General features: G+C 38.7%; 2 protein-coding genes across 2 annotated transcripts in view; one reads left to right on the top strand and one right to left on the bottom strand.

The window, feature by feature from the left end:
• Positions 1-1448: 1448 nt before the first annotated feature.
• Positions 1449-20578, bottom strand: LOC124776017 (40S ribosomal protein S14a). The gene is made up of 4 exons (XM_047250860.1): positions 20471-20578; positions 20060-20230; positions 2096-2183; positions 1449-1741 (listed from the first exon to the last, which is right to left on the bottom strand). The coding sequence occupies exons 2-4, from the start codon at positions 20206-20208 to the stop codon at positions 1523-1525; spliced, it is 456 nt and encodes a 151-aa protein (XP_047106816.1). The 5' UTR covers positions 20209-20230; positions 20471-20578; the 3' UTR covers positions 1449-1522.
• A 1957-nt stretch (positions 20579-22535) lies between these two features.
• The window catches only part of LOC124776007 (zinc finger SWIM domain-containing protein 8 homolog), a 511151-nt gene continuing 509672 nt past the window's right edge, over positions 22536-24014 (top strand). The window contains exon 1 of the mRNA XM_047250851.1: positions 22536-23031. Coding sequence (XP_047106807.1) covers positions 22857-23031 — 175 coding nt within the window. The 5' untranslated portion in view covers positions 22536-22856. The remainder of the gene's footprint in view (positions 23032-24014) is intronic.

Genomic DNA, 24014 nt, shown 5'->3' with positions numbered 1-24014 from the left:
TCCACCTCCAACTATTTGCACTATATTAAAGAACAACATTAAGGAGACAGGATGCTCCAAAGGGAGTGACAAGACTATCTAAACATTGGTTCTGTATTCTGGATGATGTGGAAAGGTTGCTCCTTATATGGATAAATGAAAAGTAATTGGAAGGCGACACTTAACAAGAACATCATTTGTGAGAAGGTGAGAATGATTTTCGCTCACCTCGTTAAAAAAACTCCAGGACTGTCAGTAACAGAAGTAGTGTTTGAAGGAAGTCTTGGGTGGTTTGAGAAGTGTAAGAAGAACCAGCATCTAGTGTTTTGAGGTACGACGAAGCAATCATCTGCGAAACAAAGGCAGCAGAGGACATCAACTTCAAGATGCTCATAGATTCTGATGGTTATCTGCTGCAACAAGTTTGTAACTGTGACAATATGGGTCTACTCTGGAGAAAGATGCTGAAGTGTATCTTCACAACAGCAGAGGAGAATTGAAGATCGTCTCACACTGCCATTCTGTGCCAATGCAAATGTATGAATGATTTTCTTTGAATAAATTGCATGAATAAGATAAGACTTATAGTACTTTTTCTGCATGGAACGCATTATCGTATTTTACATTAATTAATATGGGATAAATTGTTTCGCTTAACAAGTGCTTTGCACTATGAGTAAGATTCTGGAACGAATTATGCTTGTTATGCAGGGTTCCACTGTACATGATAATTTGTACATTCACTGCAATGAACTGATTATAAAGTTTCCTAGGAGATTCATTGCTAAACCACTGATGATGTCAACAACATATTACAAATGGATAGACTGACTGAACAAAGCAATTACTGTCTATCAAAACAAATAGCAAAGGCAAACAGAATAAATACCAACTTCCAGCAAATATAGTGGATACAAATTATCAAAGGGATAGGTGCAAAACAAAATTCAAACATATTTCTCGCATATTTAGCCGAGAAGGGAGAAAAGCAGGAGGAGAAATATATATAAAATAAAGTTTCTGTGTCTGCCATCATATACTAGGTTTAAAATTTGCTTTCTTAAACATTAAATACAGGGTCATTTACAGTTCCTATTACAGGCTTATTGGATTTGTAGGGCAGACGCAGTAGATGAAATTTTGATTACGGAACCCTGCCCAGAAACTTACTAGGCCAGTCTTAATAATTTTTGTATATTCTTATAAAAGGATTTGGCTCTGTTAAGTAGCAGACAATTCTTGAACTGAATTATCTAGCTTCACCACCAATGCTTCTGTTTAAGCACACTACAAACTTCACAAAAATCATTATGCAGTAACATCTTCAAAACACACTATGAAGGCAAGTAAACATTTATCAGAGTTGTGAGCTACATTTTCACTGAATAAGTCATGATATTCCGCAGGAAACTGCACATAATATACTATTGCCTATAGAAAAATGGAGATGTAAAGCAGGCACCACAGCATATGTCAAATATTTTATTTCATTGGATAGGAATATATAACAGTAGTACAAGTTCCACACAAGTATACAGTCACTTCACAACCTACGACCACGTCGTCCACCCTTCCTGCGTGTGGAATCTGAGGGAATTGGCGTCACATCTTCAATTCGCCCAATCTTCATGTTGGACCGGGCCAGAGCACGTAGGGCCGACTGCGCTCCTGGGCCAGGAGTTTTTGTCTTATTGCCACCAGTTGCACGTAACTTTATGTGCAGTGCTGTGATTCCCAATGTCTTGCATTTCTCTGCAACATCCTGTATTTCAGAGTAAAATGCATAAGAAATACGTCATATACAAAAGTTTACAATATCTTGCTTGAACATAAGTAGGAAAATTTTGTTTCACAGATTTAGCAATTATACACAAAGCAAAAACACACAGCCCCCCCCCCCCCCCCCCAATTACATATATTTTACTCTTGACTAAGCCTATGAATTATGTACAAATATCCATAGGGTGCAGAAATTTGCAGTGACACACGTGCGAGTTTCTTTCTTGAAGACAAGACAAACTAATGATCATTACTACAGTATATTTAACATTTGAGTAACAACTGTACCATGTCTTTGACGAGAAAACAATCAGGAGAAAAGGGCAGTAGGTCATACCTGAGCAGCCAACATAGCAGCGTAGGGCGACGCTTCATCTCTGTCCGCCTTAACCTTCATGCCTCCAGTAACTCTGGCAATAGTTTCCCTAGAACAGGAATGATAAATGAGTATGAAGCAGCTGATCTATTGTAACAACATGTTATTGAAAGGGACAACAATCATTGCCACATGTTGACATTTTTGTTGTCTATGCGAGGCAATGGTTGTTAAGTATATTCTGCTATGTTTGAGTTGTACAGCACCCTAACTTAAAGGAGTCTGATTTTAATACTTCAGTCTGTATACTGCAAGTGAGCACGAGTTCAATTTGTAGAGCGTAAATAACATTTCAAAATATATTCGGCCAATGCTGATTATTCCTTTTTCATCAAATGTGTGTACAACAAAATGTCACAAAGGGAGGTCCCCAGGCATACGACTAACTTCTTGAAACAGTCTATACAATAATGTATTGGGTTGGAGTCCCTGGCAGGCACGTTTCGTAATTACAGGCTCTGAGGCCACCCAAAAATATACGAGGGTGAGTCAAATGAAAACCTTAAATTTGTAATAACAAATCGAAATTTTACGCCTTTATTTAGTTAGTTGGCCAGCGTCCTACAAACAGCGTGCAGAATGGTCTGTAGGTGGCAGTTCATGCAGATGCACACATACCATCGCAGTATCAGTATAAAGATGGCTGCCCCACTTGAGACTTGCACCAGGGAACAACAGCGTTCTGCTATTCGGTTTTCGCGTAGTGAAGGTGTGAAACCTATTGAAATTCATTGACGAATGAAGTTTCAGTATGTTAATGCATGTTTGTCACAGCACCAAGTCTACGAATTGAGTAGGAAGTTCGCAAATGGTGTGACTTCAGTTGAAGATGCTCCTCATCCAGGTCAGGCACAATGAGTTGTGACTCCACAGAACATTGCAGCAGTTGAAGCCATAGTGAAGGAAAACCCGAGTGACACTGAATGACATTGCAGCATGTTTACAGATTAGTCATGGGTCAACACATCACATTGTGCATGATGTGCTCCAGTTTCACAAAGTGTCTGCAAGATGGGTACACGGCAGCTGACTCCTGAAATGAGAGAATGACGTGTTATTGCTTGTGAAGAACTTCTACGGCACTTTGAATGAGGTGATGGCTTCCTTGCAAGATTAGTTACTGGAGATGAAAACTGGATTCACTTCCACCAACCGGAAACTAAGAGAGCGACCAAGAAATGGAACCATTCTGCATCACCAAAACCAAAGAATTGTCGAACAGAACCATCAGCAGGGAAGGTTATGCTGACTCTTTTGGGACGAAAAAGGCATCATTTTGGAGCATTACATGCCTAGAGGGACCACTGTCACCATTGCATCATACACAGAGCTCGTAAAAAATCATCTGCGCCTGACAATCAAATCAAAGTGACGTGGATTGCTGTCAGCAGGCGTCCTTTTGCGACATGACAATGCAAGGCCCCACACTGCCCGTACAGCAGTTGCAACAATCACAGATGTGCATTTTGAGTGTCTTCCTCATCAACTATACTCACCAGACCTTGCCCCAAGTGATTCCCATTTGTTTGAGCAACTCAAAGACTCAATGGGAGGAAAGAAGTTCCATTCTCATAAATAGGTACACCACGCGGTGCATGAGTTGTTGCACGGACTAGCACAAGAATTTTTTGCTAAAAGAATTTATGCACCTTGTAAGTGCTGGAGGACTTGCAGTGAGCATGGGGGAGATTATGTTGAAAAGTGATACAGCTTTGTACCACTTCTGCACAATAAATAATACTGAAAAAATATTTAAGGTTTTGATTTGACTCACCCACGTACATTAAAATAAATTTCTCAATAGCGTGTTATAGAATTTAAATTATCAGCAAACATTATCCATGTTAAAAGAAAAGAAAAAATTCCTTGACGTCTATATTTATGTGCTGCTCCATGACTCTGCTGTCAATATCTTTATTCTTGGCTTGTGTGTAACTTCTGTGTATTTTCTTACAGTAAATGTGTTTTTTTTTTCGTATCCAGGGTGTAATTACAAAGTTAATAAAATGTTTTCTTGCCTTTAAATAATATTTTTCATCAGGTTATGGGCCCAGTACACGTGTAAAGGCAAACAACACAGTTTAATTAAAACAATATTTGAAATGAGCGTATGTCTGTAGAGAAACATGACTGCTAGCGGCGATTATAAGGTCAGCATTGATAAGCTTGAAGGACCTGACGACTGGGCCAAATGGAAATGGCATATTTCTATGGTGCTACGTTCATATGGACTAGAAGATATTATTAACGGTACACGTGAACGTGTAGAGTTGCCGCAAGATGCGACAGTGAACAAAAAGAAGCGTACGTGGAATGGCACAAGGACGACGCAAAGACAGCAAGTCTTATAGCAAGTGCGCTAAGTAAACCTGTTGCAGAACTCGTCTTAACGTGCAAGAATGCTAAAGAAATCTGGGAAAAATTACGCGCCCGATTTGAAAGTAGCAGTACTCAGCGTTTGAATATGTTGATTGAAACATTTTTCCGTGTTAAACGTGATGAATCGGAAGATATTAGTGCACATGTGGCCAAACTGCAAAAGTTATTTGTGGACCTGAACGATGAATTATCAAAACATGAAGAAAATACGCTATCTGAAAGAATCTTAAATGGTCGAATTTTGTCTACACTGGGAAAAGACTACGACAATTTTAAGGATCTCTGGGATACGATACCGACAGAAAAGCAAAGCTTGAATTTATTGATTGAAAAACTCTGTACTATTGAACTGCGTGAACAAGACGTTAATGGAAGTGCAGCTTTTGTCGTTTCTAAAACAAGAAAACGGCAAACAAGTAATCAGCAAGTAAAGATGACGAAGTCACAATTAAAACAGAAGTTTCCGTGTAATAAATGCAAGCAATTAGGTCACTGGGCAGCAGAGTGTCCACAGAACACTCGTGACAGCAATAAAAGAAAAGAGAAGAAGCGAGACAGTGAACACGCAGCATTTACTTCATACGCTATGGGTGTGTGTACCAGTAATCACAGTGACCCAAATAAATGGTATTGCGACAGTGGCGCTACAAATCATGTCACTCCCAACAAACAGTATTTTGTTTCGTATAGTGAATTTGATGTTCCTCAAGTAATTTCATTGGGAAAACAAAATGTGAAAATGTGTGCGTACGGTCAAGGAACAGTTTACATCCAAATCCGACGAAACAATAAATGGTACAATGCTAGAATGGACAATGTTTTATACGTCCCTGATGCAAGTGCTAATCTGTTCTCTGTGAGAGCCATTGCCTGCAGAGGCTACAGTACTAATTTTAGTTATAATAATGTCTGTGTTCGAAAACAAGTCAGTGGCAATATTGTTATGACAGGTTATGTGAAAAATGGACTTTATGTGTTGAACATGCATGTTGTTAGAAATGCAAAAATGAATCGTATGAGCTTGATGACTTCATCCGAAACATTGCAAGTGTACCATGAAAGGTTTGGTCATCAGAATAAACAACATGTGAAGAATATTTTAAAAGGAATGAACATTAATGTGGAAGATGCCAAGAGTGAATTTTGTGCCGGCTGTGCGGTTGGAAAGCTGCATAGGCTGCCATTCAAAGCACGAACAATACGCGCTACCAGTACTGGTGAATTAATCCACGCGGATGTAAATGGACCAATGAGCACGAAATCTTTTGGAGGCAAGCATTATTATGTATGTTTCAAAGACGATTTTAGTAAATTTCGTCGAATTTTCTTTTTAAGACGCAAAAGTGAAGTGTGTACTGTGCTTAAGCAGATTTTAAATGAAGCACGAACTAATGGACACTCTGTCAAACAATTTAGATGTGATGGTGGCAAAGAATTTAACAATAAGAATGTCATTGAACTGCTTGCAGAGAGGGGAATAGAGCTACTGATTCCTCCTCCTTACACTCCTGAACAAAATGGTGTGGCTGAACGGGAAAATAGGACCATTGTTGAAGCTGCCCGGTCAATGCTAAATCCGAGTAAATTACCTAAAGGGTTGTGGGCAGAGGCATGTAACACAGCAGTCTACCTAATAAATCGTACTGGAAAATCTTCAGTTGAAAATAAAACCCCTTATGAACTATGGTTTAATCGACCAGTAGGACGACTTGATCATCTCAGAATTTTTGGTACAGGCTGCTATGTTCACATTAACAAACAATTCCGTTCCAAGTTTGATGATAAGGCAGTGTTTGGACGACTTGTTTAATATGTTAATGAGAAAGATGGGTTCAGAGTTTGGATTCCATCTAAAAGAAAAGTGGTGTTGAGTCACGATGTAAAATTTAAGCCAGAAATTGTTTGTGATTTACATAGTGATCATGTTGAATTTGAAGTCCCTCGGGAAGAATTTAATGATCCGAATTCATCTAAAGATGACCAATGTAAATCTCCTAGGCTGTACACTTCAGGAGGAAGCCAAACTCAAGAAAAAATTGGCGCTCTCGATTCTAGAGAAAGTCAAGAGTCGAGTGAATCTGATGAAAATAAAGAATTAACAGAATTTCTAAAAGCAGAAGCTGCTGAATCTTCTAATGAAGAGAAACAGAAGAATAAACGATAACGAAGAAAACCAACCTGGATGGAAAGTGGTGAATTTTGTATGGCAACAAAAGTTGATGCACTTGGATACAAAGATCCAAACTGTTTTTCAGAAATATTGCAGTCAAACGAGAAGGAAGAATGGATGCAAGCTATTAGTGAAGAACTTCAATCACTTAAGGAAAACAATACTTGGGTGCTGGTTGGCCGTCCGAAGAATGCTAAAGTATTGCAAAACCGCTGGGTTCTACGGCGAAAGGTCGCAGTCAATGGAGGTACTCGCTTTAAAGCCAGATTGGTTGCAAAAGGCTGTATTCAGAAAGCAGGAATTGATTATGACGACGCCTTTAGCCCTGTGGCACGTTATGACACCATACGAACTCTGTTGGCTGTAGCTGCTTCAAAGAAAATGCTGCTAGAACAATTCGATGTAAAGACAGCTTTTTTTTAATGGAATACTTGAAGATGAAGTATATATGGAACAACCAGAAGGTTTTGAAGATGGTACAGGCCGAGTATGTTTCTTAAAAAAAGGTCTTTATGGGTTGAAGCAAGCGCCACGTTGCTGGAACAAACGTTTTGTTGAGTTCATGAAGAAAGCTGGTTTTTCAAACAGTGATGCAGACCCATGCCTATTTTATTGTAGACAAAATGGAAATAGCCTTTATGTGGCAATCTACGTTGATGATGGCCTGATTGTCAGCAGTAACAAGAAAGAAATTGCTGTTTTTGTGGATGTTTTACAACATGAATTCGAAATAACAACTGGCAGTCTTGACAATTTTCTTGGCATAAACATAAAGCAATATGAAGATGGAGCAATAATGATAAGTCAAGAGAAATACACAGAAGAAATTCTGCAAAGATTTCGAATGGCAGAATGCAATACAATCTCAACTCCTATTGGACGTGAGGACAATAATCAAAACGAAGAAGTTTCGTCATCTGAACCCTACCGTGAAGCAATTGGTTGTCTCATGTACCTTTCAACAGTAACTCGTCCAGACATCACTTTTGCAGTCAATAAAGCTGCTCGAGCTATGGAGAAACCAACCACTGAAGACTGGAATAGAGTAAAGCGCATTTTCCGGTATTTGAAAGGGACCTTAAATTTTGGAATTGTATATAATAAAAAAGAAGAGTTAAAGATTTACGCTGATGCAGATTTCGCAGGTGATAACCGGACAAGGTGCTCAACAACTGGAATTCTTGCAAAGTACTCAGGTGGTGCAGTGTCATGGACAAGTCAGTTGCAGAAAGTAGTGGCCACATCCACAACCGAGGCGGAAATAATTGCAGCTAGTGAAGGAGCAAAAGAGTTAGTTTGGTTACGTCGTCTGCTATCAGAATTAGTGGAAATGTCGGGGCAGCCTCCAGTTCTTTACATTGACAATGCTAGTGCATTGAAGTTGGCAAAAAATCCAGAATATCATCGACGTTCTAAACATATAGAGGTCCGACATTTCTATGTTCGTGAAAGATTATCTGAACGGTGAGATTTTCTTGGAACACATTGATGGACACAACCAGTTGGCAGATATTTTGACGAAACCTCTTGAACGAGTTCGATTTAATTTTCTATGTTCAGAAATTGGCATGCAAGAGACAAAGCAATAATTTCATGATTTTTTTCTTTTGGAGGAAGTGTTAAAAGAAAAGAAAAAATTCCTTGACGTCTATATTTATGTGCTGCTCCATGACTCTGCTGTCAATATCTTTATTCTTGGCTTGTGTGTAACTTCTGTGTATTTTCTTACAGTAAATGTGTTTTCTTCGTATCCAGGGTGTAATTACAAAGTTAATAAAATGTTTTCTTGCCTTTAAATAATATTTTTCATCAATCCATATTTCCTACACAGATATAAACAATGCCAGTCAATGTTTTAAGTAACTGTTGACATGTGATGTGATGGTTTTCAAACAGGTACTGGCTACTCTTAAGGCGCATCTTGAAATTCCGCTTAGCTCTATGTAGTGGATGTTTGGGGGAGTGGTTTCCTTTGAGTACAGCTCCTATGGGCATCCTGAAGACTATGGTGTTTCAGCCTAAGGGTGTCCTACCAACCTGCACACTAATTTTCATGTTTCACAGCTTACATCAAAAGGGAATGAACTGAGTTGCTGAAACTTCACTAGCGAATCCCTGTCTCTGTACAACTACTATGTTTTGATGAGTCTTTAATTGACATTTAGTATTATTGTTTTGATTGTGTATAATAGAGGGAAACATTCCACGTGGAAAAAATATACCTAAAAACAAAAATGTTGTAACTTACCAAACGAAAGCATTGGCATGTTGATAGACACACAAAATTCAAGCTTTTCGCAACCAACGGTTGCTCATCAGGAAAGAGAGAAGGAGAGGGAAAGACGAAAAGATGTGGGTTTTATGGGAGAGGGTAAGGAGTCATTCCAATCTCGGGAGCGGAAAGACTTACTTTAGGGGATGCGTGTGTGTGTGTGTGTGTCAACATGCCAACGCTTTCGTTTGGTAAGTTACATCATCTTTGTTTTTGGATATGTTTTGATAGTGTTTTAGACAGTCATTTTTTCTCCCATTAGCTGTTCTCACAGCGGTGGAATAAGTTTGTCAATGTCTCACTAGAGTGCCCTAGAGTATGGTACCACAGGTATCACCACCTAATGAGAATTTCACCAACGATTAAAGGAAAAGTGCTTGAAATATGTCCCATTACCTTAGTTTCCTTGCATGCTGACTGTGGGTAATGTGCATTATTAGCAAGTTTCTTTTGTGAGAGTATTATGCACGAGTTTAGTGACTTACTTTCTTGCGAATAGCAGCATACCAAGAGTTCGAAAACAACGCAATGTGTGCAATTTATGAGGTAAAACTTCTGTAGCATGTAGTTAGGATGGAAGTGAAAGAACTTGCTGCACCCAGATTCAATATAAACATGACTGAAGAACAAAAACAGTAACTCCATACAAAGGTATAAACGCAATTTTAACAAAGCACTGTACAATGTGGCTGAGTGGCTGTGTACGCTATATCGCTTATAACGTATATTTTTGTAATACACAAGTGTAAATACAACAAATACGGTCTGTACACTTTGCATGGCAGTTGCTCATATCAACCACTCATAGAACAAGTTTCATAACAACATAGAAACATCACTATTTCATCACACAAACTCATGAACACCGCAGTTTGAATGCACAAAACATTAAACATCTGAAGTTTAGAAATTAAAATATCAAAAACTATAAGCATGCCACAAACCTAAAATGTACCATACTACAGATCTCTACAAAACGCATCTTTTAGTACGATTTGTTTGGCAAACTATCAGGAAATGTGACACATGGATAAATAAGCTACGGTACCTATAGATTTTATCTTTGAGTTAGTTTATATGGTTATTTAGTAGTTTATTATGTACTGGAAAAGAAGATTCAGTATGTAAACAGACCAGGAAGGAATGCAAAAGCTCAAAGCGGTCATGAGGACATAATTTGTTTCCTGAAGGCAGGATACAAGTGTACGCTGCAATTCTAAAAGCAACCATAAATACTCTTTGTTGGATCGAAGGCCATGAACATTCCATTGGAGGACAGTCAGAATGAGGAGAAAACGAAGGGGTGTCACCTCAGTGGCTGTCAAGAGCCAGCATGTGAAGACTCCCTGCTACAGAGCACAGAGGCAGGAGGATTCTGTTCCACCAGGTCAACAGAAGTGTCAGCTTTCTTGTGCTGTCAGCCTGTGGAGACCAACGCAGAAAAACGGTCGTGGTGTACACAGGCGACACGGAGGCCAGCCGAGCGAAGGTATCACACAACAATACTGTCAAAGAGCATCTTTGAGTCTGCAAAGGAGAAGACCATTTGCCTTTGTTGAACTTCTTCGAGCCTTTCCGGCTAGCCAGAGGAAGACTTAGGTGTTGGTTCACTGGAGGGACATAGGAAGTCTTCACAGGAGTATTCCTTCTGTCCTTTCCGGCCTGCCGATTGTGTAGCTGTTGAATTCACCCTGTGAGGCGATAGTTCGATGGCTTGTTGAACAGCTGGACGAGGGGACAGCAATGCTGTTATGACTCTGGGCGATTTCACATCCTAAGAGCTGAATCTGAGGTCACATGCCTGCATGGCCATGTCCTTCAAGGAGCAAGATGTGGCAAGAACAGGACTGTAAGCCAGTAACTTGTGAGAGACTGGGTACGGAACTTTTTCCTTACCCAGATCTCCTGGACAGCCTGTTCGTAAGATACACGGAACAACCTCTAAAGGCAGTTGATACACCGGGGAGAAGGAGGTGGACGATTGCCCCCAAGCGTATCTCTACCACAGAGTACACACTTGGGTGGGTGTCCACAAGACATGTGAGTGTGGTTGAAACGACGACACTGGTAGCAGTGCATCAGGTTCGGAATGTATTGTCGAACTGTGATAACTCTGTAGCCTGCTTTGATCTTGGATGGAAGCACCACTCTATCAAAGGTGAGGAAAAAGAGAGTGCGTGTGAGCACTAAGGAAGCATCTACCTTTTTCATCACCCGACAGACAGCAATGACATCCTGATCAGAGACGTATGTTTGGAGTTTGGCCTCGGTCAGACTGTAAAGCAGCCTAGTGTAAAATACCACCATAGGAACAGGAACAGGATAGCCAAGCAGCAACCAGTTGTGGGTTTGAGAATCACAAGAACAGGATTTCACAGGGCCGGCAATTGCATCAACATCTTTCTCTCAATAATAAACGGATTACCATATCTAAGGACTGACCATTTCCAGTACATAAAACCACGAGGAACGGTGGTGCAGCTGGAAGGGTCTTCGAAGTGTTGACCTCATTCCATTTACACATCGTAGACGTTAACTGTGAAGATGATTGGGACTGCTCGATTGCCAATAATGTGCAAATAAAATCAGGAAACTGAAATTAATAATATATTTTAGTCTTCCGTAACTATGTAAATGTACTTTTAATCCGTTTGATAGCTCCTAGCCACATAAATCTGCTTTTGTTTCCATCTGACATGAGAGCTGTAAGCAAAGAGAGAACAGCAAAATCACAAAATGTAACCGCAGTCACATGCAAACTACTCCCACTACACCTCTGACTGCTCTGCGCATATCTGGCAGCTTCGGCATGCCAGAAAATTTATTTCCGGATAGCATCTGGCTGCTTGCAGCTACTGCTTATACATCTGACAGCCACAGCTCAAGTAGTGAGAAGTGGGAGAAGGCACGGCTCATACCCAGCTTCAGTTTTGCTGATAGCAGATGCATGTGTGCACACTGACTTTTGTTGTTGTAAATGGCACATTTTCTTTGCAACTTAAGTTTTATACTGGTGTTTTTCTCTTGTTCATGTTTATTGCTGCCGTATTATTCTGCAGTAGCAGGCTCAAGTAACTCTGTTATAAGTTTCAGTTCTTACCAGTCAAAACTAAAAACGATGAAAAATTCCCAGAATTCTAAAAAAACAATGATTTTTTCCAGTCTTCTACTGGACGAAAAAATTCTCAGGTTTTACCATGATTTCCCAGTTGTCCTGGGGTGTATACACCATCACCCTTCCACTACTCTATTTCCTCTCCAACACTAACTTCAATCCAAACACAAAACTCTATGCTGACTCACTCCCGTGCAAGTTCTCACTTGTTTGTCGTAAACAGGAAAGAGCTGTACACAGTATTGTCAACATGCATATTTTACATTAGTAATTCAATGATGCAACATATGCAGAAAACTGAAAAGTTTGTACCACTTCACATGGAAAAATATTCCCCACTTTGACTGCAGTAACTAATAACACATTAACCAAACAATACATTGTGCAATTTTCATAAATTTTGTAAGGGGCATTTTCGAGTAAATAATTTGAAAACACTTTTGAAATGTGATTTTTAACTTTTTTGTATAAATATTCAAATAGAGAGAGCTGGAGCAGAGAATGTGTTTATAATCATCACTTTCATCTGGTAATACAGGAAGAAGTTAGCATTCTGGGACTTTCCAAATTACAAAAGAAATTTTGAGCAGAAAATATTAAAATTTTTGTATTTTCTTCTTAAATTTATATGTTAAAAGGAAGCCCATAAGAGTGTGTGTGTATGTCAACTAAATTTTAACATATAAAGAGAGAGCTTTAAAGCGAAACACCTACTAGGTATCCAGTACTTTTCGTTTATTGGTTGTGTTTTTTTAGTTCTCAACTGTCTTAAGAGTTCTTTAGAAAATATACATTTTTCACAGGACTACCATTTACAAAAACCAAGATAGAATGAAAATATTTTACTTCTCAACACAAATGATAGTGAGGTCTAACAGTTTTTCTACGTAGATTCACGATCAAGAATTACCACGTCCTGTACAATTTGAGATGAAACTGCCGACAAGTAGAGTACACTAATACTTATTTTCTGTATTATTCAGTACTCAGTCAGGTATAAAAATGTAAAACAGTTACTTAACACTCTGGAGAATTGCCACTTAAAAGGATACTGGGCCTGAGAAACTGACAACTTATGGCCCTTTATTTAAAGCATTACTGACGCACATGTAACTAATGTATCTCCAAGAATAATATGCACTGAAAAAGGACCAAGCTTCAAGATTTATTTTTCAGTTTTACTTTAATTTGTGAAATTACAAATTTTAAAACAATTTATAGAAAATATAAGTATCCCCACCCTCAAAAAAAAAAAAACTTCAAGTACAGTTACTGACTAATTTCTTCCTTTTAAGCCTACAAAAGTTCTTGCCGAGTCAACAGCCATGATGTATTTGTAGCACAATTACAGCGAACTGTGAAACCTAATGAGTCCATACACAAAATCACGTCAATGGGATCATAATGGCCCAGTCATTTACGACACCAGCTGTTACCTTCACTAATGTTTCTGTTGAAATAATTCAAAGAAATTGACAGCAGAAAGCAGCACCAATTAGGATCAAGTCGCGGGACATTCACATATTGTTCTCATATGAAGGGAGGCCAGTTTTCAAGCGACATGTGGCTCACCTGTCAAAAAAATTGCAGCCCAACTTACACTCTGGCAAGATCTAAAAGATCTCCAAAGTGTTGACAGTCCAATGTGTGTTTTACAAAGCACCAATTGAAAAAAAAATTTATAGTACATTCACATCTAAGCATTATTATTGTGAATATTACATTAGAGCTGTTTTACAGTTCACAATAAATGTTACACTATCCCACTGAACTTCAACGCATTTATGCATTCTTGGGGAAACTTGTTGCTTGTATAGTGCCTCTGCACATTCCCTAATGAGGACTGCAAAATCTGTGGTGCAACCAAGCAACTCATTTTGTGTATTTACCTTTTGCTAGTACACTTCACACAACCCAAAAACAAAAATCTAGGTAAGGTCTGGTGATCTTGGTGGCCAGTTAATTCTACTACCACAACGATTCCAGTGATTAGTGTAAGTGCGGACGAGATGTAACACGTGCAGGGGCTCCATCATGCTGATAGTACATTGCAGTCAGTGTGGCCGAAGCAATGTCAACGTGTTCAACATACATTTTCCACAAAATGCTTGTCACTTGGCCTTCTGAATGGCTGGGCCTCTCAACATGTAACAATTTGTGCCACACCAAACACTTATTGAAAAACTGAACTGATAATTAGCTTCCACTGAATGCGGATTTTCCTGTGACCCTCGATTATTAAAATTATCGATGATTCCATTCTGTATAAAATAACTTCTTCAGTAAATAGTATTAATGAAAGCAAATGATCATTTAATAAGTGGGGGTATTGTTGCCAAAGTGAAGATTGTGGGCACACTGTATCTGAAACAGGGACAAATTCACCACATGTAACATTTGTCGTACAGATGTTCATGCGACACTGATACATGCCAAAAGTCACTGTGTGCTTGTAGCAGCAATACGCTGCACCTTTTCAACAAACTGTTGGTTTTCCTGCACAGATTTTTAAACACATTCAGTAGAAAATTTGAGGAATATCTGTTTCATTTAATGTGCCGAAAAGACTGGTTAACACTTTACTATCAGAAATCTGATGTGTCAGGAAGCACCAATAGTATTCAACAGCAGCAGGAGGAGGACAACCATTGTAGAAGCCGTATTCTTCATTAGTGCAGATCTGTGGCATGTTAGCCAGAACATGTACAAACACAATTAACTGATGCTTCTCCCTGACACACACTCATCCCTCACACTCCTTCACTTACAACATGTGCTTACAACCAAGGACATACGTAAATTCAGTGGGCTAGTTTGATGACAGAAAAAATCCCGAACAAACAGGTTGAATGCAATAAGGTAGGTTGGGATAGAAAAAAAACATCAAGGAGGTTGGATAGGCATAACAATGTGCCACTAGCCAAAAACCAAATGTATATTAAAGATTTTCTATCTCTGAAACCATTTGACATAATGCATAGATCCATATGCTGTTTTTTCTTCTAAAAGTGTTCCTGTCATGGCCCTATATTGACCATTCCTCCTCTGACACGCTGTGTCTAGTTTAAAAAGCTGACCCCCAACACTGGGGCCAACACCCATTAGTAGGAAAAGGGATTTCAGTACATGACATTTTATGGATATGAGTTTTATTGTGGACAGCAGTTTTATCCTGGATGGATTGCATATTTACGGCAACGTGGTAGCATCGATGCCAGAACCAGCTTTCGTGCAGTGCTGTTATTGTTCAGAAGACGCGGCGCCTCCCTTTCATCACTTGTTTGTTAGTTATACTACCTACTCTAATGTGCTTGGGAAGTGACCTTGAAACGAGACGTTTCCGTGGACCGAGTTTAGCATGTATTAAGTGAAGTTAATGGAACTTGTAGTGCTGCACAAGTCAAAACTCCATGCTGCCAGGCCAACAAACTGGCTGACACTGAAGGCCATAGTTTAATCAAGCTTCCCCCACATTACACACCTTTCAATCCAACTGAATACGTGGGCCTAGTTGAAAAGTAATGTGGCAAGAAAGAACAAGACACTGATTCTAAATATTCATCACACTAACATTGTAATACAGTTGAAATTGCGACTGAATCCTATAACACTTTATTATTAAAGTAGCAACTAAAGGCAAGTCAGATCAACAGTTGATGAAAAAGCCCATTCTCAGAATAAAAATGACCATGCAACTTCTTTACTTTTGTTGTTATAAACCAACAGCAATTCTCATCTTATTAGCTATCGACAATCCTTAAAAATTAGATTATTTCGTTGAAAAAATCTGCAATTATTTGAATATCGTGGTAAACATAGAAGTTCTACATATTAATAATACGACAAAATACTTTGCCTCTGTGCTATCATGTGGCAAAATCTCTTACTGATCCTCAAACCATTTTGAGATAGGAGGGCTTTCTGAATATTTCATTCTGGCTTTTTCACTGTAATGCTCATTTGTAACAGAGCGGTTTACATACACTCCATCTTTGAGACTGGAGGCAAATAGCAATTTCTTTCAAGGTTTAAGAAATAATTCAGTAAGTTATCTATCTTTCACATGCAGCAACATATGACGTAACGGTATTGAACACAAATTCATAGCAACTCCCATTTTTCATCACAAACTTTAAGAGAATGTATTGCATTAGTTTACCTAGCATTGAATTTCATGAAGCTGATGAATTAAGCTGTAAGATATGATTCTCACGAATCATAATACTCAGTTGGGTCGACAGAAGCGTCCGATCCCACGCGTCGGCTTTGACCCGTGACTTAAGGGTGTTGTCGTGTGTGACGTCACGAAGGCGCGGAGTTTGGTTTGAGTGTGGCTGTCTCCAGTTCTGTTTTATCTTATTTTATTTACTTTTCTGATCTGTTCGTTCTATCTTGTGAGATTTTTTTAAAATGTAAAAACACTTATTACTTATTTTAATTATCTGTTTCCTAGAATTTCTGATTTAGTTTATTATATTTATCTTTCTGATCTATTCGTTCTATCCCGTGAGATTTTTTTTTAAAAGACGAAAAACACTAATCAGCTACTGAAGCATCTTTTATCTTCTATGGGTTGCAGGGGTTACGACCCCTGGGGAGGTGGGTGGGTATTCATGCATGGCTGTCTTCACTTACACGTTGTAGCTACGCAAGGCGTCTAAATTTGTTTATATTTAGTCTGCCCCCCACCCAAAACACCCCATTTCCCGCGCTTGTCCCGTTAGTGTCATTAGGCTTCTTGTGGAAAGTGTGTGTGTTCGTTTTTGTTTCCGCCATATTTGTGACGTCATGGGTCAAAGCTGGCGGGTGGGATCGGACGCTTCCGTATTTCCTACTCAGTTATACAATGTGCTATAATAATTGTCAGTTCATTAACACAATTGCATACACTCACACAGAACAGTTTGTCATCTGCGTTTCTTGTTCTCGTCCAAGGATGCCCAAGCACTGAATGCACATAATTGCTCCCAAGTCAGATCTTAAAAATGAAGGTAGAGCATTTTGAATGTTTGTTAACCTTGTCACTGCTGCAAACATATATAAACGTCCTGTCCACAGGTGCTGAGGGCATGTATACATGTGGCACTTGGGTTTTCTTACAGTGCTTTTGATGTCTGTATGCATCCTGAGCTACCAACCTCTCACTGCTGCAGTGAGTTACTTCCATATCTTCTACGAGGAATAACAAATAGAAATTCAGTCCTTTATCAAATTAATATATCAGACCGTAAGATGCGCAAAAATCAAATTTTTTAAGCAAATAGTTTTTATAAAAATCAGTATTTCATAGTGGCCCCTCAGCACATGTATTTGGCAAGAAGTACAGCCACAACAAAGCCACAACAATGCTGCACTCAGCATGGAATGTAGAAAGCACCTCTGTAGCAACAAAAGGGCTAAGAATTATTACTGCAGACAATTGCAATGCACATTCAAGAGACACAGGCCAATCTACATGAGAAAACTATGCGTAAAAAATTTAAGATGTAAACAGCGAAAGAGATGTCTACAACAACATAATCAAAAAACAGGAAACGACTTCATGCATTCAGTTTGTCAACTATGTTGTGATCAGCCAAAACAAGTTATAGTGGTGTGCAGGTAAGAAAATGGCAGCACGATGCACTTTGTGCAGAGAGACTAAGAATACCTTGCCTCCATCCCATGCCTTATGTGCCAGTTCTTACCTACCCTGACAACTGGTAATGTTGGGGGCAAGAGCCACTGTTTCTGCTTCTGACTATACTAGAAGAATCTGTGTGCTTGGCAACAATCACTGTTACATCTTATCATGGAAATAGTGTTTGCTTTATGCCACCTGTAATAAACACTGCGTGGCTAAGTAATCCCCACAATACTGAAAGCAAAAAATTTATGTGCACCCCAAAATGCAAGCTAAAGACAGCTGCAGTAGAACAACACTATTGGCTGGAGGGTCATGTGGTGCACTGTTCCTTGCAAATGTGTCTCGCCACCCACCTTCTTACATAGTACCAGTATCATTGTTAACATTGATCACCAGCCACAAACAATATTATAAGAAAGAAGACCACGACAGAAAGCTAGATACGCCAAATTAAAGGGTTAATAGTTTATAGAATTTTATTTACTCTCCAACTTTCTCTCCCTCACTGCTTTGTACAAACAGAAATCACCTGTCACTTTTACTGAACTCATCTACTTGCTGAAACTGTAATTCTGCACTCAAGTGATACCAATTAGGGTAAAAATTACATACTGGATTCCCCTTACATTTTTCAATAAGTCGCAGAGGCGAATGTAAACATTAGGCTTTGCTGCCAGTCAATTTGTCACTTTTACTGAACTCATCTACTTGCTGAAACTGTAATTCTGCACTCAAGTGATACCAATTAGGGTAAAAATTACATACTGGATTCCCCTTACATTTTTCAATAAGTCGCAGAGGCGAATGTAAACATTAGGCTTTGCTGCCAGTCAATTTGTTACCACAATAATATTTTCCACTTTCACATTCGTTGGCTTCACCAATTCACAACCAAATTGTCACCTTCCAACATAACCTAGATCTCGTGCTGCACTACAGATCAGAGATCAGCCTGTTACCACTACCAAAATTACAGGTGAGGGGTCCAATACGTAACTTTAACCCAGATTAGTCTCTCGTCCACTGTCAAAAACATGTAAATACAGTTTCTGAGAAACTAGCTTCTGCATTAATAGACTTAACTGCCACATTCAGGAAATGGCCAAAGCCATATACTGTTTAATGACTGCAGTATACCATTAAATTCATTATAAATATAAAACTAGCGCATTTTCACAAGTACTACCAGCACTACTCAAGTCCGTGAAGTATGTCATTAGACTGAAGACTTGCGTATCTGCAACTTCTCTTTTTCCTTGCGAATGCAGAGTTTCAGCTTTAGCAAGACTTCAGTTTTCTTTCCCTGTTTTTGCTCATATAATAGCCTGTAGTGTACCGCTGACCATACTTCATATGCTCCATATGCTGTTATCACTTTGCACTCACTCAAAGATTATGTAGAAAAAGTGTATACAAGGTTTCACCAGACAAGGCAATATGAAGTCCGAAAAACAGTGGAACAGTGTCACGTTTACACCAACAGAGCCATAGATAACAATGTCCCCCTTTTCCACAATACTCTGATGCATATTACAAAACCTATATAAACTATGAAAAATACAGGTGAGGAATTTTATCTATCATCAGAATTCATGAACTGTAGGAAAATGCACATGAAACATGACATTACAGTGCCAACAGGGTACTGCCTGCAGCGACCACGTTACATTTGAGCCTTCCATCAACTGCATTTGTAGGAGTTTCATCTAGAAGACAATGTAACAATGTGAGTGCAGACTCCCCTCCAAGAGTCAGTGGACAGTCTTGAGAAGACGACACAAGAGAAAGAAAACAGGTATGGTAAATGAAACAGAAGCTGATGTATAGCCTACTTAAAAATAGACAATATTACTAATTACTAATATTTCATAGCCAGAACAAATTAATAACTTCAAGTCTCAAAATAATGAATGTCCCAAGAATTGGAATTATTTGTCTCTTCTTATAAGTAGAAAGAGATAGATGCCACTCTGGTCCAAAATGTTTACAAATATACCACTTTGACTATGACATTAGTAATAAGCCGAAGTGTTTCCAACTCACACAGAGATTGTAATTAGCAAAATCAGTGCCAATTTCATCACTAAACTATCATTTATTTTAAGATACCCAGTAGTTCCAACATATTGAAGCAAGCTTTCCTATTATTACTACTGAGCAGTTATACAAACCATCCACTCGTCACTGGCACGATAATTCAGTCTAATGAGCAACGTGTGTACAGATTCATAGCCAAGTGACACAAATTAACACAGTGATATAGGCTAAGTATAAACGCATAGAAAACTTTAGGCGTGCACAATGGCCGGGAATCTATCCGACACGAATTTTCAGAATTAATGCCTTTGGAGGACAATACATACCTTCCTGATAAGTCGGTAACATGGACGAAAGTGTCGTTGAAACTGGCAAAAATGTGGGCAACGCCAAACACCACTTCTCCTTCTCTTACTTGAGGTCCTAGAGAGACCTGCACCTGCTCCTGCTGAGTTTTTCCTTTCCGTGGTGCCATTATTTAACTTCCACTGTGTAAACTGAAACAAAGAATCCGATAAAAACCCTCAAGCGCAAAGTCAGACGGTAAAGTTTAACCTATGCAATTGACAAAGTAGCATGCATGGCACACGACACACGGAAAGTAATCTCATGTCATCCAAACAAGGAACGCTAGGAACAATTCGCAATCACATGCTGAACACTACTCACTATGTATCAGTCTAATTACAATTTGCAATAATATATTAATCAGCAACACAACACTACAGGAGCCTCACCTCACAAATTCAACACGAACCGCAGCATCAATCGTAAAGGAAATACAAGAGCTGTACACGCTACACTTTGGTCGGTCAAAGATACTGTTTCCGGCAGATGGGAAAACGTCTGCTATTTGACGTGGTACGTACAGTATACCAAGAGATGTCGTCCCAGTTAACGGCGCGCTTAATGAAATATTGCAAACATCACTTAATCCTCCAATGCAGAGCACAAATAAAGTTTACAGACCACCAATGCAGAGCACAAATAAAGTTTACAGACGCGTCCGAGAAAATAAACAAATTTTAAAAACCAGTGTAAATCTTTCAAAGAACGGGAACAACTTGGTTGTTTAATATATTGTATGACGTGCCTTTTGTGTTTCGTTGTTTTCCGTTTTGCACAAGAGTATTATTTTTGTGTGTATCAGCAAAAGAAAGAAGTGTTTCGAATAGTTTCATGTTCTGTTCACATAAAACACATCTCTGTATGAATGGCTTAAATTTTTCCTTTTATCCAGACAGCTCAAAGGTCTTTCATCATTGCAGGATTATCATTGAATGAATAACTTACTGATACTAACTCGGTAGCAGTCTGCAAAAAGAACCAGTTTTCCGGAACAACGGAATTTCAATAAAGTGATGCATTAAGTACCACATCAGGTTTCACTTAGCCAGAAAACCTACGTGAAACATATTAAACTGAAGCCGTATATACACAAAATCTGGAACACTGAAATGGTTCAATTGTATATGTATTGCCCTTTTGATAGATACACCTATGAAACACATATACGCTATGCATTACTTTTCATACAACGCATCCAGGTACGCCTATTATTCTTTCGTTTTCAGTTTCTGGCTCAATAAACTCAATGCTTACGATTAAAGTTAAATAACGTCGCTTTTAACAGGAGAAAAATTGAGGTAGGTGACTAAGAAGGGTGTCCAGATTCATAGGCACATCATTGTAAAATTAGATTACCTATAGCTTGCCTTCTAAAGGTAATGCACAATACTAACATGACATACCGTGGCGTAGAATCAGTTTGGTAGGTCTTACATAGCTATTGTCTATGACAATAGATGACTGGTAGCCCACGTTTCTTCAAAGCACTATTATTAATATGATTAACAAAGATCTGAACCTACTGGTTTTTTAGATTCACGTAAAGTAATGCCTATTACAGCTTAATATGTCACGGAAAATTAGAGAAAACCATTTAAACTTCAGGTGAAAATACATAAATAATTAAAAACTCAGAAAAAGGAAACTTAAAGCGATTTGAACATGCTTTATTGTTGTTGCATGCACCTAAACATTTCACTGGATATCTTAGCATCGTTAAAGCACTTTCCGGTCTGATTAACTGCACCTAGGAAGGTTCTTTCACGTGATATGTGATCGTGTTACTTGCCATAAAACAGATTATTACTATCCATTGTTATGCTTTCTCGGATGCTGACGTCCTCCTTAAGCAAACAGGATTACACAAGACAATATTTCGACAAGTGGTTTTATATGTAAAAATGACAAGTACTGTGAAAGTATAGTATTTGAGAGGATTGTGGATTTAATTTGCTGTTTGTTTAGATACAGTAAACAATACTAAATAATACCACTTTCGCTATGTTACAAAACACAAATATATACCATACAATCTTAGTACTATGATAGGAAATTATCTCTTAATAAATCATAGACAAATTTTTGGACAATGCTCATCGTATATTTCTCAATTATTCAATAATCTGCCTCCAAAGGAAAATGCTGGATTTAGTAAATTAATTAAAAATTTACATAGTCAAATAGCTGTTTACCTTATCCCATATTTCGCTTAGACATACGAAATAAACGTAATCCGATGTTTAAAATTATAAAATTAATATTTTATTTTGGTGATACGTGCCTAGAAATATGATGTCCAAGGAAGAAATTTGTATTTCGTGTGTAGATTCTTACCAATCAATGACGATGGCAGCAGAGCAGTGAATTCCGTCTGTAGATTCTAAACAATCAATGATGATGGCAGCAGAGTAGTGGGCGCCATATTTGTTGTTGTCGTCGGTGGGGGTAGGCTGAGCTGGTGCAGAAGTGCTGGGAAGGAGTGGTTGCGAGGGGAGCGTTGGTGAGGGTGGATTAGAGCGCTGTTGTGTGTAACTGGTGAAAGAACTTGCGTTAGTCGATTGCCGTGTGTGCTTTGTTGTGTTTTCAGTTTACGTCTTGTCTTATCATTATAAGTAGAACATGAATTATCAGTGATCCGTTAAATCCAGCCCCGCGAGTGATTAGCTTACTGAGGAGTGGAGGTAGATGCCAGGTTTTGTATCTTTGTTGTGAAATAAACCAGCCACCAAGCTGGCTGGCAGTCCAGTTGTGTCGGGGGTCGATGACCCCCGTACGATGCTGGACTGGGAAGAGGGGGATAGATTTTCTTTCGAGGATTCTGATAGGTTCGAAGAGGATTCACTGTGCAGTTGGAGCAGTGAACCCGAATCTTTGTGCAACAATTGGAGAGGATGGAAGAGACCAACTTTAGGATCTGGCACTTTTGGATTGTTGAAGAGGACACCAGAAGGTAAGAAAAAAATACGATTTAAGGGTTGATGTTTGTTGTTACTGCTGCAGATTTTTAAATCCGTCTACATGTTGTAGGATTCCACGTAATTTATTGTTGTCTTGATCACGATGCAAGATAATATGGAACCGCTTTACGCATTTCATGTTGAAAACTACTTCGTGTTTAGTACGTAATATTACGCATCTGTAAAGGGGGTACTACGGCAGTAACCCGGGGAAAGTTGATAGTTTGGACGTAAAATTTTTCTCTGTTCTGGTAATTAGTATATTTCATGATTGCTCAGGTGCCACATTGCTGATTAAGGTGTAGTATTTGTATGAATTTCTGTAGGAGATTAGTCGTGTTCGTGTAAGATTTAGTAACACAATAAAATTTTCAGCGCAGTAATCTCGAAAGTAATATTTTGCCGTAAAACGAATTGTTTCTTGCAGGACCGACCTACAGTCAGGGCTCGAAGAATATTTAGATTTGCATATTGACATCTCTTGAAGCAGGATTTTTATGTTGAATAAGTGAAGAGTTCCATCAAGTGGGGTGAAAAACCTGTCCGCAACGGCGAACTCTTTACGTTGGTTTCCTTTGTTCTTGTGGGCCTCCATTACTGATAGCATAGACTGTGCTCGGAGCTAGCGTAAATAACAGGATATGGGTTCGTAAGACCTATAGAATGTTGTATGAAATTTCAGTAAGAATTTTAAATTCGTGAGAAAAGTAACTCGTAATGCGTTTAATTTGTATTGCTTTAATGAGATACATGGATATGTGATATGTGGATTTGTGGCCATGTAAAAAAAAGTCGTTTTTATTATTTGCATTTGAGGGGTTTGCATTAGTCCTCTCCACACATGTTTGTTTGTTGAAACTTTCTACTCTACTTAAATAAGAGACCGTGTTATAGTACACAATGCGACGAAATTTGAAGTAATTTGGTTTGTTTTATGTTAACGAACCTAACATACAGTACTGGTTTTTGTAGCTGA

Source organism: Schistocerca piceifrons, chromosome 1 (genome assembly GCF_021461385.2).
Source record: "Schistocerca piceifrons isolate TAMUIC-IGC-003096 chromosome 1, iqSchPice1.1, whole genome shotgun sequence".
Classification (NCBI taxonomy): domain Eukaryota; kingdom Metazoa; phylum Arthropoda; class Insecta; order Orthoptera; family Acrididae; genus Schistocerca; species Schistocerca piceifrons.
Note: the sequence above shows the minus strand (reverse complement) of the source record. Positions and strands in the feature narration are given on the sequence as shown.

What these genes read in the sequence shown, in the direction of transcription:
- LOC124776017 (XM_047250860.1), bottom strand. Translation starts at nt 20,208, where the DNA reads ATGGCACCACGGAAAGGAAAAACTCAGCAGGAGCAGGTGCAGGTCTCT. An exon ending in GTTACCGACTTATCAGGAAG is followed by an intron (nt 2,184 to 20,059) that starts GTATGTATTGTC and finishes TTCCTGTTCTAG; the next exon opens with GGAAACTATTGCCAGAGTTA. An exon ending in CTGCTATGTTGGCTGCTCAG is followed by an intron (nt 1,742 to 2,095) that starts GTATGACCTACT and finishes TCTGAAATACAG; the next exon opens with GATGTTGCAGAGAAATGCAA.